Source organism: Solanum lycopersicum, chromosome 3, assembly GCF_036512215.1.
Source record: "Solanum lycopersicum chromosome 3, SLM_r2.1".
NCBI classification, from domain to species: Eukaryota; Viridiplantae; Streptophyta; class Magnoliopsida; order Solanales; family Solanaceae; genus Solanum; species Solanum lycopersicum.
This window is the reverse complement of record NC_090802.1, coordinates 55,744,452-55,761,279: the sequence shown is the minus strand read 5'-3', so window position 1 is coordinate 55,761,279 and position 16,828 is coordinate 55,744,452. Positions and strand designations below refer to the sequence as shown.

The 16,828-nt window shown below is 34.9% G+C and overlaps 1 protein-coding gene across 2 annotated transcripts in view; it reads right to left on the bottom strand.

Annotated features, from left to right (window-relative positions):
• Positions 1 to 15,633, bottom strand: part of LOC101267590 (tropinone reductase homolog At5g06060-like) — a 28,045-nt gene extending 12,412 nt beyond the window's left edge. The window contains exons 1-2 of one of the 2 annotated variants that reach the window (XM_004235216.5): positions 15,313 to 15,633; positions 14,983 to 15,190 (exon numbers count right to left, since the gene is read on the bottom strand). In XM_004235216.5, coding sequence (XP_004235264.1) covers positions 14,983 to 15,190; positions 15,313 to 15,386 — 282 coding nt within the window. In that variant the 5' untranslated portion in view covers positions 15,387 to 15,633. The remainder of the gene's footprint in view (positions 1 to 14,982; positions 15,191 to 15,312) is intronic. The other variant, XM_010319959.4, reaches the window with a different exon arrangement.
• Positions 15,634 to 16,828: the final 1,195 nt, after the last annotated feature.

Here is a 16,828-nt window from a genome sequence, read left to right as displayed (position 1 = left end):
TGGTGGATTTTACTACTTCCGAAATAGGCGGAACCACCATTTTTTGGACATTAATTGAAGTTAGTCAGATAGAGAGTTATTACTCAGATATGAATTGATAGTTTAGAAAAGTCCACCACCTGTAAGCAGGAGTGCTCTTCCGCTCAAGTCTTCTGCCTTACAGTCTATAGACCTTACCTCACTAATATTTTATTATATGTGACCACGTGGTTGTTACACTAAATTTCAATAAAAGAAACTAAAATGGAAAGTAAAAGCAACACACAGTTTTATGTGAAAACATCCTTACTCAAGGGAAGAAAACCACGGCATGCCCAACAAGATTTTCCAAATGTCTTCATTATCTTCATTATATTCTAGGTGTTTTGAGGATCCTCACAAATGGGGGGACCAGGTCCCTAGATGAGTGCTCTCATCTAGATACAAATGGGGTATAACTGTAAAGATTTCATATCAGTTGGTAGGTGAAAAGTGTAGTGTCCTAAACTAAAAGGAAGAGCGGGCAAGATCGTATGCTTTAGTGTCTCGTAAATGCAGGGACCTGGTCTTATGAAGATTTCTATACAAATCCATTATTGGGAACACCTATAAAGCTTTCGTGATAGAGGTTGGTGAGGCGTCAATGTACTGCACTAATTAGAATGGCGCAGTTATTTGTCCAACAGTCAATAACTCTTTATGGTTGACTTAGTCAACATAACAAACAACAAATAAATTCATTCATCCAAAGAAGAAAGTCAGCCAACAAGCCTTTTGAAGAACTCATAAAGAAGTCTGCAAGAAACCTGGTCCCTGCAAGACTTCGATATAAAAAGGTGATAAGACAGCTGCCAGAAAAGAGGCCACCTTTGATGTGGTAGGTGCACAACTTTTCTAACAGAAGTCCTTCAGCCAATGGGATGATCTTAACGAGTTTGTGGTGATTTATATTATACTTTTCCAACAAACACAAACTCAAGATTTGACAAACTAAACTTGGATTTTCTCGGTAAATTCACAAGCTTGAAAAGAAGGCCATCTTCAAGGAAGACCATTGCTCAACTCAACAAAGGGACCAGATAGAGTGAAGAAGAGTCTTTGTTGTATTTAGAGCTTCGTGTCTATGTGCTTACATTGTAAATTTGATCTTAATCTATAAAGGATTTAGATCTTGTTTTGAATTCTAAAAGTCTAATTCATCTAGAGTTAGGTGATTTAGTGGGAAACATTGTTGTTGCTTAGTCAAAATCTAAATCTTCCTGAGGGTGGGGGTTTAGTGGATGGTGCGGTATCCACTTAGAAAAATATATATTAATCGGTGAGGGTTAGTGTAGCAGGTAGTGTTTTATATACTCTAGCTCAGCTAAGTGATGGGAAGTATTGCTTAGTGTGGAGATTAGCAGGCTAATCTCATTTTTTAAACTGACTTTTACTTTTGCTTGGAGAAGATTAGAGGATGCAGTTTGAAAAGTCCTATTAAGAACTGGTCGTGGTTTTCCTCGATTGAGCAAGGTGGTTTCCACGTAAAATTGTCTGTAATCTTTACTTTTAGCACTTGTTTACTATCTGTTATTGTAACTGTGCTGAGGAAGTTGTTTCATTGAAACAGGTGGACGCTTACGTTTATTACTATTCTTGCTGAGTCAAGGGACCTGGTCCTTGACTAATAAATGTAAGCATACATTCCAACAATTGGTATAAGAGCATTTGATTTTAATATGATTAACACTAAGAGAATAGATCCTGAAAGAATGACAGTCTCAACCATAAGTGCTACCAATGGTGGAAGAACAGACTGTACAATTATATCATGGCGATAGACAGTGAGCTACGAGACTTGGTTCTTCATGGTCCTCACATTCCTATCAAGAACGTAAAGAAAAGATATCTAAGTTAGGAGGTTTCCAAGTGTCGAAGGGAGTATGATGAAACTGATAGAAAAAAGAAGAAGTCAGTAGCATTAAAGGTTTGTCAAAATGATGCTTCTGAAGATGAAGAAGAGATGAGTTATTTGACTGAAAGGTATCAAAAAATAGTCATAAAACATGGAGGGTTTCAAGAAGAAAAAGAGAACTCCAATAGAACAGAAAATGCAAATGATGTATGTTTCAAGTGTGGTAAACCAGACCACTTCATTAGAGACTTCCTTATCCACAAGGGTGAGAATAAGAAATGTGTCAAGTCTGGAGGAGACAAGGATAAAAGCAGGGACTTGGTCCCTGGCAAGTCAAGCAAAACAAAAACTGTTGACTATGATGTGAATGAGGCTCTTGCTGTCAAGGGTGATTCCTCAAGTGACTTTGAAGAGTCATATTATCCTAAAAATGTATCCATGCTTGTATCCAAAGGTGATGAAGATGTGTTTGATGCCACATTTTGCTTTGATGGAAAAATCTAATGATGAAGAAGCTGGTGAAGAGGTAACCCAATCTGATCTCAAACAAGATTTGCATGTTTGTTGTGTTAAAAAGTTGAGAAGTCTACCAACTATTTTGATTGACTCTTTCATTGAGTTAACAATTGAAAAGGATGTGATGAACAATAGCCTAGATATCCTTCATGAAGAAAAGGTAGCCTTGGTTGACCAAATGTCTGTTGTGGAAGAACGAGTGATAGTTGTAGAAGTTGAAAATCTAGAACTTCGGCAGAAATTAAAGATGTTGAGTAAGAGATGTGACATTAGTAATGGGGAGGTCAACATCTTGCAAATCGAGTTAGAAACCAGTTTAAATACTGCTGAAACAAAACTTGTTATGGCTTTAGAGAGGAATAATAAGTTAGACAGGGACCTGGTCCACGTCAAAGAAGAACTGAATAAATCTCTCAAGTGGACTAACTCTTTAAAATTGCTTGAAAATCTTACCATTCAGGATCAAAATGATAGGAAGGGGTTAGTATATTCAAGCAAAAGTCTTTCTTGCAATTTCTATAAAAAACATGTGTCCGTGTTTGGCAATTAGTTGTGCTTTCATTGTGGTTGTGATGGTTATTTGAAGAAGGACTGTACAGCTTTAAAAAGGATCCAATATAACCTCTCAAAATATTCTAAACAGAGGAGAAGAAAGATGATGGACCTGGTCAATGAGTAACAACAAGAAGAAGAGACCTGGTCAACAAAAGAATTGACAGAAGAAGGGACCTGGTCAATAGAAGAACTGCAGAAGAAGGGACCTAGTCATGCTTCTGTTCTGAAGTTGAAAAAAATCAATTTGCCTCACTAGACAGAGAATTCTCTTATCACTCCTTTATTTGCTTATTGGGAACTCCAACTAAAGTGGGTTCCCAAGGCTAACAAGTGATACAATATTCTTGTGAGAAGAAGTAGAAGCAGTCAATGTTGGTTCATGAAGAACAGAAGCTCAAAGAACGTCATTGGAAAACTGAAAACTTTTTCTCTCTCAAGGCACTTCAAGGTAAAGGTGTCTTAATGGGTGATGGAAAGAAAAGGTATGTTTTTATGTAAAGTCATGAGTGGGAAATATGTGAAACACATTATTGAGGATGTGTACTATCTAAATGGTGGAAGTAATTTTTTAAATGTTTCATAGATTTGTGGTGAATGAAATAAAGTTTAGTTCTTGTCGAAAAATGGGCTGTTACAATCTTGCTCTTTCGGATGATCTTGATAGAAAAATGATGAAAGAACATGTGTATTTCTGATCTGATTACTATTCATTGTGACATTCTCACTTGCCTTGGTGCTCAAAGTGAAAATGTTGAGGTATAACAAGAGAGACAGGCTTTTTTGAACGTTTCTCTACTGCACAAACTTGTGTCAAGGGACATGGTCCCCAGTCTGCACAAAATAAAATTTGAAAATGACAAAGGCTGTGGTGTTGGTGTTAAAGAAAAGCAGATCAGATTTCAGGTGGAATAAGCAGGCTTTTAATCTTCCAAAGAACTTTCGAGTGAAGTGATGAATACTTCATGTTTTGTGACTACAATGATGATATTGAGAAGTTTGATCTCAATATTGATGAAAGAATAGTTGTGGTACACTCTTCCTCCAACAAGGATTATCAGGGGTATGGAAAAATGATCATGTGTTTGTTGATGAGTTTGGAAGAGTTTAGAAGTTACAAAGAAAGAAGTTTTTCTGAGATGGAAGGGTTGCTTCAGAATCAGAGAAGTGGTCCAAATAGTGAGCTTAGTAAAGAACATACTCTTCATGAATCCGGAATCTCAAGGAAGTTGATACAGATGATGAACCTGATGAAGGACCCAGTCCTCTAGAGAGTACTCTACAAAGATGATGCAGTTCAAACTGATAATGTGAATTTTGAAGGTGAGAATGAAGAAGCTGAACATGGTCAGTTTGAAAGAAACAAAGTATGACGGTCGGTTCCCCAACAAGCTAATAGGTTGTCCGAGTTTCTTTTCAACAATGGCTTCAAGAGAGATAAACTTGTCAAAAACACTCTTTTTGAATACACTATGAAAGGAATTGCTGATTATTCAAGTACAGATTGATGATGTCATCTTTGAGGCAATATTTGAGATGGTGTGTAAAGAATTTATTGCACTCATTAATAGTGAATGTTGAAATGAGCATAATGGAAGAATTAAATCTATTCTTTGAGTTGTAGATCAAGCAAACCTCAAAGGTACCTTTAGTTGTCAAGAAAAATACATTTGTTAGCTGCAAAAATGGCTTCACATACATGAAGTCAAGACAATGTTACGGAGGGGAAATGTGATCATGATGGTTTGCAAAGTGGAAGATCGAGTATTTGACATCTTAACTAAAGTCCTAAGCTAGACTAGTGTATAATATTATAGGGACTTAGATAAAGGGAAGAAGATAGCACATCGTTCATGACAATTGATGTTTGATCAAAGATGGGGACCTGGTGCCCGTTCAGAGAAGCTAAAGTTGCTGAAAATTTCATGTTATGGCTGCCTAGATAATTGATACTCCCATAGGCAATAACTTTAAGTTGGATGCAGATGTACATGGTTCAGAGATTCCATTCTTGTACAAAAGAATCACATTTGAAGTCTCTTGAGAAAATCTTGAGACATTTGAGAATACAGGAGACCTGGTCCTATTTTGTCCATCATTAGACTTTTTGATTTGGAGTACATGGTGATGATTGATTATGCTGGGCATCAAAATGAAGGAAAGAGTACCTCAAGAGTGGGTTATGCTTTAGGCTATTCTTTCACCCGTGGTGAATTAAAAGGCAAGATTCAATTGCTTTTTCATCAACTAAGGCAATAAATGTAGCAGGTGCAGCTTGGTGGACTCAACTCTTATGGACCAAGCAGTAGCCTGAAGCTCATAAAAATCTGGCTGAAATAATCAAGGTGATGATGGAAATGCTAAAACCTTCTGGAATGGATCCTGCCTAAAGCAATCAACTCTTTCATGATTATGCAAAGAGAGCAGGTATCCTTGCTTTTCAGTTATGTATGTTTTAACAAGTTTAATTTCATACCTTTTGTAGGTATACAAACAATTGGGAAAAAGGCTGAAGGAAAAGGGAGGTCAGGACAGATCTATGCAATGACATTCAAACTACAGAGAGGGACCTGGTCCTCTATCGAAGGTTAGTACTCTTAACATTGCAGTTTGAGTTACGTATGAGAACCTTGAAATTGCCACATGTCTTTCATTCAGATATCTGGCTGTTGTCCCATCTTTTGAGTACCAAAATGATGTTTCATTTCTCTTTCTTTATATTCCATATTTCTTTCTATTTTCCCAGAAAAATTAATTTACCTTCCATCAGAGTTTGTTTTTAAATTCTCTTTCTCCTCTCTTAAAACACACTTCAAGCTGTTAAACCCTTTGCTCTTAATGGAGAATTCTCTCATGAAGATTTTTTAAGTGTGAACATGGACTAGGTACCCCATGAAATATCAAGAAGTGGAAAAGTGATGTCTAAAAAGGGAAAAATTGATACTCTGATAACTCAAAGTATTTTGAATAGGAAGGTGTATAATTTTTAAAAAATAAAATTTTGTTTTTGGTTCCTCAATTGTTGATATATTCATCTCGGAGGCCTTGAGTGAGTTTTTATTTTTACCAATCTTTCTGTTATGAGAAACTCAGGCTGGTGGTAGAAGCTATGACAATTTCTCTTGCCAACTGGGATATTGAAATGGGTTGTCTAAAATTCCAGCTTCTGGAACAACACTATAAGAGACACCAAGAAAAAAAATTGGCAGCCCTAAACAGTTCAACATTAAGGAGAGGCAGCAAAGAATGTGAGCTTCAATAGAGACTTCTGAAAACACCATGCAAAGGGATATGCTCTACTAATTCTATTTATTCGATCCCTTGCTTCTAGGTCATCCATTCTTTTCCTAACTCTCTGTGTCAATCTTCATTCCTCTTTTTGGGCGTTGTTCTGGTTTTCATTCGTAACCATATTTGCAATGTTTTGATGGATGATCTTTTATTTATGGATGAAAATGTCTTGTTTCTACTTACTTGTCTCATTACTTTATGCTTTTTTACTCATGCTCAGTGTTGTTCAGTGGCCATGAATTTTTGAACTGTATTTCTGTCAACTTGGTTTTACTGGTTATATTCCTTTTTTATGATGTCAAAAGGGCGAAATTTGTTGGGTAAGGCATGAAATCTATGGTGTTATATCTACTTGAAGAGATATGATCATGCCAATAAGGGGAATAAATGCTATCTACCTGAAGAGAACCTGGTCCTGTCAACAGGGGGAAAAGATGTTTGTCATCATCAAAAAGGGAGAAAATTCTATTTTTATATTTTAATGATTTGACAAACTTCAGGATGATGAAACTCCAGTTACTTGAAGAGTTCTTGTTGATAGGGGAAATTGGTGCATAAGTTTGTTAACATCAAAACTGGGAAAATATTATTTTGATATTTTGATGATTTGAGAATTTTCAGGGATGATGAAACTCTAGTTACCTAAGAATTATTGTTGATAGGGGGAACTGGTGAATGAGTATGCTATTATTAAAAAGGGGGGAAATGTTAGTTCGGAGCTGATATGAAGTTTTGATTATTTAAAAAATTTATGGATCTAATAAGGAACAAGATCCTTGTTATTGGGGCTGCTGACAGTGAAATGAATTATAAACTCAATGTTAGGTATATTTGTGTGTTATCGTCAAAAAGGGAGAAAATGTTATATTCTAGGTTTTTTCATGATCCTCGCAAATGCAGGGACCTGATTCCTAGCGGAATACTCTCTCCAGATACAAATGGGGTACAACTGTAAAGTTATCATGTCAGGTGGTAGGTGAAAAGTGCAGTATCCTACACCAATAGGAAGAGCGGATGAGATTGTATGCTTTACTGTCTCACAAATACAGGGACCTGGTCTCATGCAGAGTTCTCTCGTCCAAATCCATTACTGGGAATAACTGTAAACTATCATGTCAGAGGTTGGTGAGGCGTCAACGTACTACACCAATCAGAATGGGCGCAGTTGTTTGTCCAACGGTCAATAACTCTTTATGGTTGACTTAGTGAACATAACAAACAACAAATAAATTCATTCATCCAAAGAAGAAAGTCAGCCAACAAGCCTTTTTAAGAGCTCAAAAAGAAGTTTGCAAGAAACCTGGTTCCAGCAAGACTGCGATATGAAAAGGTGACAAGACAGTTGCCAGAAAAGCGGTCACCTTTGATGTGGTAGGTGCACAACTTTTCTAACAGAAGTCCTTCAGCCAATGGGATGATCTTAACTAGTTTGTGGTGATTTATATTATATTTTTCCAACAAACACAAACTCAAGATTAGACAAACTAAACTTGGATTTTCTCTATAAATTCACAAGCTTGAAAAGAAGGCCATCTTCAAGGAATACCATTGCTCAACTCAACAAAGGGATCAGATAGAGTGAAGAAGAGTCTTTGTTGTATTTAGAGCTTCGTGTCTATGTGCTTACTTTGTAAATTTGATCCTAATCTATAAAGGATTTAGATCTTGTTTCGAATTCTAAAAGTCTAAATCATCTAGAGTTAGGTGATTTAGTGGGAAACATTGTTGTTGCTTAGTCAAAATCTAAATCTTCCTGAGGGTGGGGGTTTAGTGGGCGGTGCGGTGTCCACTTAGAAAAATCTGTATTAATCGACGAGGGTTAGTGTAGCAGGTAGTGTTTTATATACTCTAGCTCAACTAAGTAATAGGAAGTAATGCTTAGTGTGGAGATTAGCAGACTAATCTCATTTTTTAAACTGGCTTTTAGTTTTGCTTGGAGAAGATTAGTGGAAGCAGTTTGAAAAGTCCTGTTAAGAACAGGTCATGATTTTCCTTCCTTGAGCAATGAGGTTACCACGTAAAGTTGTCTGTCAATTTTTACTTTCAGCACTTATTTTACTGTCTGTTATTGTAATTGTGCTGAAGACCTTGATCCATTGAAACAGGTGGACGCTTACGTTTAGTTACTGTTCTTGTTGAGTTAAAAGGACTTGGTCCTTGACTAATAAATGGACGCATAAATTCCAACAAAATGAATACAGAATATAATCAAACATGTAAGGATTAAACTCTTAGCCCTACCTGTAACACCCCTATTATAGAGAGAGCCAAAACAATACCTTTGTTTCTCACTATATCAATTACTTGTAGGTAATAAAGATTTTAGTCACACCCTACAAAGTTAACTCTAACTATGCTCATTGTTTGATGGAATAATAAAACACGACCCGTTCCTTTATATGTTAGAAACATATCTTTCAAGTTGAATCACACATGACACACACCTTGAAGTTCACCATAATAGACTTAGTTGATAGTTCTATCAGGTCCCTTAAAATTCTTAAATGTTTGTGTTCTCCAGGGACAAAAGATCACTTTTCTTTATTGTATCAACTGTCTTAACTAGGTTGTGTTAGGTTATTAGCATTTTAATATTAATTTTTAACATATTAAATTGCTTTATTTTGGATTTATAAGAATGAACATTGGAATGGATGACTTCTACATCATCCATTAGCATTAGTTATCCATCAATGTATTTCATTCTTAATTCCTCCATTACACTTTGTAACCTATGTAACCTATGTAAATCCCATTGTAACCTATGTAACTTCCATTTTAACCTATGTAACCTATGTAACTCCCATTGTAACCTATGAAACTCCTAAGACCATTATCTTCACTATTTACTACCTCCACTATCTTTCTATTCATTGCTAGGAAGACTTCTTGTAGTATAAATAGTGGTAGTCTTCATTGGTTTTAGATATACACAATTCATAAGAGAAAACAAAGAGTGAAAGAGTTAGTCTAAAAGAGAGTTCTTATTAGTTGAAGGGAGGTGTTCTTTTTTGTGGAGTTTTGGACTCAACTCTTGTCCAGAGTTGTTGAGTTATACTTTGTGAAGGCTATTGTATCCTGAAGGGGACAAGTCAAAGAGGACTACTGCTGGACCGGTGAAAACATTTGCTGCAGTGGCTTGAATCTGCTTAAAGAGAGCGAGATATTCGCGCCTCAGCCTGAAGAGATTACTTTCTTTATTTTATTTTCAATTGTAATCTTGCAATTTTATTATCTTGTAAGTTTTTTCACTAACAATTTTAAGGATATTCAAGATGGCTACAATTGAAAAAACCGCGGATGTCAAGATGGGAGATCTTAACAAGTCATTTCGATTCAATGGTAACCATTTCAAGAGATGGAAGGGTAAAGTACTTTTCTACTTAAGTCTTCTTAATGTTTCCTATGTATTAACTGAGAAGAATCCAAATAAAGAAGACATCACCACTATGAATGATGATGAAACTATTTCTCATCTAGAGAAAGTTAAAAAGTACGATGGTGATTCTTATAAGTGTCGGTATTATCTTCTTAATTGTCTATCTGATAATTTTTATGATTATTATGATAGAACTTACTCTAGTGCAAAGAAAATTTGGAAGGCATTGCAGAGTAAGTATGACACCGAAGAGGCTGGAGTGAAAAAACATGCATCTAGTAGATTTTTTTGTTTCCAAATGGTGGACAACAAATCAGTGGTAGATCAAGATCAAGACTTCATCATGATTGTTGGAGAGCTTAGGTCCGAAGAGGTTATAATTGGAGATTAGCTTATTGTTTGAGGCATAGTGGATAAACTTCCACCTTTTTGGAAGGAATTTCAAAAAACTATGCGCCACAAACAAAAGGAAACCTCTCTTGAAACCTTGATGATGAAAATCCGCATGGAAGAAGAAGCAAGGGGCCAAGATGCACTTTTACAAACAGAAGAGAACAACATCACATCAAAGGTAAATTTAATTACTTCGAATAATGCCACTCCTGAAACTCACAAAAATACTTCTTTAAAGCCTAAGAAGAAAAAATTCAAGAAAAATAATGGTAGACCTCCCAAGAAAAATAATGGTGAAAATCACCAAGCACAAACTCAACAAGTTCAAGAAAAGGGGCCATGCTTTGTTTGTGGCAAGAGTGGGCATATTGCTTGATTTTGCAGATTCCGAAAACATGGTCCTAACCCTCAGGCAAACGTTACCAAAGAACCTTTTGTGGTGGTGATTACCGACATAAATATGGTTGAGAATCTTGATGGATGGTGGGATGATTCTGGTGCAAACCGTCATGTCTGTTATAACAAAGACTGGTTTAAAAAATATACTCATTTTGAGGAGCCCAAAACCATAATGCTTGGTGATGCTCACACTACTCAAGTGCTTGGAAAGGGAGATGTTGAATTGTGTTTTACTTCTGGAAGGATATTAACATTGAAAGATGTGCTTTATACTCCTTCTATGAGAAAAAAATTAATGTCTAGTTTTCTTCTTAATAAAGCAGGCTTTAAACAGATTATTGAATTTGATCAATATGTAATAGTAAAGGTATGTTTGTGGGGAAGGGATATGCATGTGATGGGATGTTTAAGTTGAATGTTGAAATGAATAAAACTTTTACTTCTGTTTATATGCTTTCTTCTACTAATTTTTGGCATGCTCGTTTGTGTCATATTAATGATTGTTATGTTGGAATCATGAGAAGTTTAGAATTAATCCCAATGGTCAAAAAGAATTTTGAAAAGTGTGAGGCTTGTAGTAAAGCCAAGATCACTAAAAGGCCTCATTTTCAAGTTGAAAGAAAAACTGATTTGTTAGAATTAGTTCATACTGATATTTGTGAACTTTGTGGAATTCTAACTCGTGGAGGTAATAGATATTTTATCACTTTCATTGATGATTTTTCTAAGTTTACATATGTTTACTTGATGAAAAATAAAAGTGATGCTTTTGAAAATTTCAAAACTTATCTCAATGAGGTTGAAAATCAGTTTGGAAGAAAAATAAAAAGAATTAGAAGTGATAGAGACCGTGAATATGAATCAAATGAGTTTTTGTTAGATCATTGGGAATAATTCATGAAACTACTCCTCCTTACTCTCCTTCGTCTAATGGAGTAGTAGAAAGGAAAAATAGAACTTTGGTTGAATTGACGCTTATTGAGTCACATGCACCTTTAAATTTTTGGGGTGAAGCTATCTTAACTACTTGTTATGTGTTGAATCGTGTGCCTCATAAAAAGTCTAAATTGACACCTTTTGAATTGTGGAGAGGTTACAAGCCAAGTTTGGGATATCTAAGATTTTGAGGTTGTCTAGCCTTTGTGAGGCTAATGGATCCCAAGATTACAAAGTTGGGTAAGAAAGTTACTACTTGTGCTTTTCTTGGTTATACTTCAAATAGTACAGCCTATAGATTTTTTAATCTTGAAGATAATATGTAATAGAATCTAGTGATGCTATTTTTCATGAAAATAAATTTCCTTTTGATACTAAAAATAGTGGGGGTCAAAGGATTGAACAAAATATTTTGTCACTACCTAGTTCTTCTACTTCAACTTTGAAAAATAAAGAAGTTGTTGATTTTGAGTTAAGAAGAAGTAAAAGAGCTAAAGTAGAAAAAGATTTTGGTCCTGATTTTTATGTGTTTAATGTTGAAAATGACCCTCTAACTTTGAAAGAAGTATTATCTTCACATGATTCTATTTTTTGGAAAGAGGTTGTAAATGATGAAATGAAATCTCTAATTTCTAATAAAACTTGGAAGTTAGTTGATTTACCACCGGGTTGTAAAACAATTGGTTGTAAATGGGTTTTACGGAAAAAGTTGAAACCGGATGGATCTATTGATAAGTACAAATCTAGGCTAGTTGCAAAAGGTTTTAAACAACTAGAAGGACTAGAATTTTTTGATATTTTTTCTCCGGTAACAAGAATTACATCCATTAGACTTTTAGTTGCTATGGCTGCAATTTTTGATTTGCAAATTCATCTAATGGATGTAAGAACTGCTTTTCTAAATGGAGACATAAATGAAGAAATTTAGATGGACCAACCCGAGTGTTTTGTTAAAGTAGGCCAAGAAAGCAAAGTATGTAAACTTACTAAATCCCTATATGGCTAGAAACATGCACCAAAGCAATGGCATGAAAATTTTGATTCCTGCATGATTGAAAATGTTTTTAAAACAAATGAGTGTGATAAGTGCATATATCATAAGTCTTGGAATAATTCTCATGTGATTATTTGCCGATATGTTGATGATTTGTTGATCTTTGGCTCTAACATGAATGTTATTGATGAAGCTAAAAATGTTCTTAGAAGCCATTTTGATATGAAAGATCTTGGTGAGACAAATTTTATTCTTGGAATAAAAATAACAAGAACATGTGAGGGGATTTTCTTTGACCAGTCACATTATGTTGAGAAAATTTTGAAAAAAATATAACTTTCATGATTGCAAGCATGTTGCTACTCCTTTTGATTCAAGTGTTCACTTATTTCCTGTTGAAAGTGAAAATGATGTAATAAATCAAAAGGAATATGCTAGTATAATCGGAAGTTTGAGATATGTGACTGATTGCACCAGGCCTGATATTGCATATGCAGTAGGAGTACTTGGCAGGTTTACAAGCAAGCCAGGTAATGAACATTGGCATGCTATAACAAGAGTTATGAGATACTTGATTGGAACAAAAAATTGTGGTTTGTTCTATAAAAAATATCCTGTTGTACTTGAAGACTTTTGTGATGCGGATTGGAACACTTTGTCAGGTGATTCCTGTTCTACCATTGGTTATGTCTTTACTTTAGGTGGTGGTGCTGTTTGTTGGAGATCAAAAAAGCAAACTATAATTGCTAACTCTACCATGGAGGCTGAACTAATTGCTAGCTTCAGCTAGTGAGGAAGCGAATTGGTTAAGAGATTTATTGTTTCAAATTCCTTATTTTGAAAAATCAATTCCTCCTATTTTAATTCATTGTGATAGCACCGCTGCAATTGGTAGAGTTCAAAACCGTTATTACAACGGTAAATCCAGACCTATAAGGAGGAAACACAGTAATCTAAGATCGTATATGACAAATGGTCCCATTAATGTTGATTATGTCAAATCTTGTGATAATCTTGCAGATCCTCTTACAAAGGCCTTAACAAGAGAAAAGGTCTGGAGCACATCGAGGGGATGGGATTGAAGCCTACAAATTCTTGAGTCATATATGAGGAAACCCAACCTGGGGACTAGAGATCCCATAATCGGGCTCAAAGGGAAAAACTAATCATATGATGACTTGTTTTGGAAAATGCACTATTTTTTTCCTTCCCTATGATGTGAGTGCATTATTTCCTGTAGTTTGTGAAGGTTGAGTTGATAAAACTCTTAATGAATATTTGTAGCCCGTATGGGTGGTGTGTTAATCTTACAGGAACACTCTCGACAGATTTCACCTATGTGATGTGTGGAAGTAGATCGCTTCCTATGAGAATGGGACTTATTCTCAAATGCACTCATGAAATCGGGATAGCACATGGCCATAACGTGCTAGCTGTTAAAGCTCATGTCAACACCTTGATTATTATGTGTGAGCAGTGATATTTTATTTCCCTTAAGCATTCATAGTTCAAGTTTGAGACCACTACGACTCTGGGGTAAAAGTTACTGTTTCACTAAGTGGAGGTTCAATGCAGAGCACACATTCGTTATGCATAGTAGTCTTCCTTCAACTGATATACTCTCTTATCTAAATATTGAAATGAGTGGGGGATTGTTAGGTTATTAACATTTTAATATTAATATTTAACACATTAAATTACTTTATTTTGGAGTTATAAGAATGAATATTGGAATGGATGACTTCTACATCATCCATTAGCGTTGGTTATCCATCAATGTGTTTCATTCTTAATTCCTCCATTACTCTTTGTAACCTATGTAACCTATGTAACTCCCATTGTAACCTATGTAATTCCAATTGTAACCTATGTAATTCCCATTGTAACCTATGAAACTCCTAAGGCCATTATCTTCACTATTTACTACCTCCATTATCTTCCTATTCATATCTAGGAAGACTTCTTGTAGTATAAATAGTGGTAGTCTTCATTTGGTTTTAGATACACACAATTCATAAGATAAAACAAAGAGTGAAAGAGTTAGTCTAAAAGAGAGTTCTTATTAGTTGAAGGGAGGTGTTCTTTTTTGTGGAGTTTTGGACTCAACTCTTGTCCAGAGTTGTTGAGTTATACTTTGTGAAGGCTGTTGTATCCTGGAGGGGACAAGTCAAAGAGGACTACTGTTGGACCGGTGAAAACATTTGCTGCAGTGGGCTTGAATCTCCTTAATGAGAGCGAGATATCCGCGCCCCAGCCTGAAGAGATTACTTTCTTCATTTTATTTTCAATTTTAATCTTGTTATTTTATTATCTTGTAAGTTTTTTCACTAACAGGTTGTTTATTATCCTTTGCACAAAATGACCTAGTGTCCTCCCATTGCACTATCCTCTATTCTCATGCTCACCAACCATGCCAAGCAGTTTTATAGTTGTTTTCTATCTCACCACAGATTCGTGTTTAACTCATGGGACCAGATCCATGATTTGTGAGAATTATCAAAACACCAGAGTTGCATTGTGTTTTTCATTCATGTGGCAGAGCTAAGCTCATCAAATATTTATGAACCATAAATTTTTAAATCCAATAATTTTAACCAATTAGAGTTTTAAATCATTTTACCTGTGCTACATAGGAGTTATAGAACTTACAAGAATGTTCAACTTTCCATGGAAAGCTGAGGAGACATTTTGGATGAGCTTCACTCTTTGGGGCCTTGAAGATACATCACATACACAACCATTCACTTTAAAGCCTTTGACAGACCACTCTTGCAAGCATTTGTTAAGCGCATTTTCATTACGTGAGCATGTGTAGACTGTTGCACCCAGCTCCGCTAGTTCCTCCACAACAGCATGCCTAAAACGAATTACATCATACATCAATACTATTATTATAAGACACTTCTTCTGTTTTAATGGTTCAAATCTAACTCAATGACACACTTCCTCTAACTATGAAAGACATTGAAGTTGGTTTACCCTATTCCACGAGTGCCTCCGGTGACAAGAGCAGTCATCCCTGAAAGTGTCCATCTGGAACTGCTCCTAGACATTGAATAGTATCTAAATGGAGCAAGAAAGAAGCTAAGTGCGTTTCTTATATATATTTAGGAAGACATGTTAGTTTAGTTCCTTTCCTAAATAGAGAGCAGCAACCACCTAACCCCTGATACAAAGTGCAACTACTAATGTAATGGTAGTTAAATTGTCTGACCTGCCTGGGACATTAGCTCAGGGAAGTAGGTGAAACCAATTAGCACTTGTAGACTACTTCCTATATCTAGAAAATTTCAACTAAATAAATTAATTAGCTTAGTTTGATTCATCTAGAATCGAGGAAAGTGATGTTGATGGAAAATTATGGACTAGAATTGATGTTTTGAATTAGACAGGTACAATATATTTCGCCATCAAAATTCAATTGTATGTCTTGATTGGTACAACAAAAATAACTTTTAGCGGCATTAAATATTAGACATTAATAAAGAGTGTTAAAGTCTTTATCGACATTAATTAAGTGCATTAGAACCAATGTCGTTAAAAGCTTTGGAACATATACAAAGAGTGACAATTTTCGCTAAAAATACATACTTAATTGCTGCTAATGATCATTTGTGCTGTAGTACATTAACCTCCACCGACCACCATACAGGAAAATTATGGCAGATTTCTTGATATTTTTTTTAAAAAAAAGAATTAGAAAATATTTCCGCTTAAAGCTAGACAAAAGATGAATTTTTGTGTACTAATTTATGTCATAGATACATTTATTTTGTCTCATAATTTAGGCTATTTTGCCTCTTAATTTCTTTCATTTAGTTTTTATATGATTTCGAAGTAGTGTTACTATTGTGTCATATATATATATATATATATATATATATATATATATATATATATATATATTATTTCTCCAATCGGGCCATCATGATGAGTTTTGTGTAATATCGAGAGTTTCAACACCATTTTAAGAGGATTATATATGTATAACAAGTTGAGCATGTATTTTCTGATATCACATCCACATAAAATAGGCATGTTATCCATGTGATTAAGGGAAAAGGCATAAATTTTCTTCAAATTTGTTCGAAAAGTCAGTTACACACTTAAACTATTATAATGATCTGTTATACAATTTTATTATTTAAAAATGAATTTGATATCATCCCAAGGGGTCTAACACTACTCTCGAAGTATATAGTGTATTACAGTTGTTGCCACATCAGCGGTACGTCAGCGTCATGTCAGAAATTATAATTTTTTTATGAATTAATTTTTTTCAAACTATATTTTACATTAATTAGTTTCTAATTTATTAGTATAATTCTTTAATAATTATATCTTCTTCATAGAAAAATTATAAAGAGGAAACTTTCTACAATGGCCGGCAAGAAAACTTTTCAAAATTCGAAGTTGATTCGTATAGTGAATGAATTTCTTTCATTCCAAAATGAACAACAAAAAGACTGATTCATTTTCTTCCATTGATTGACCA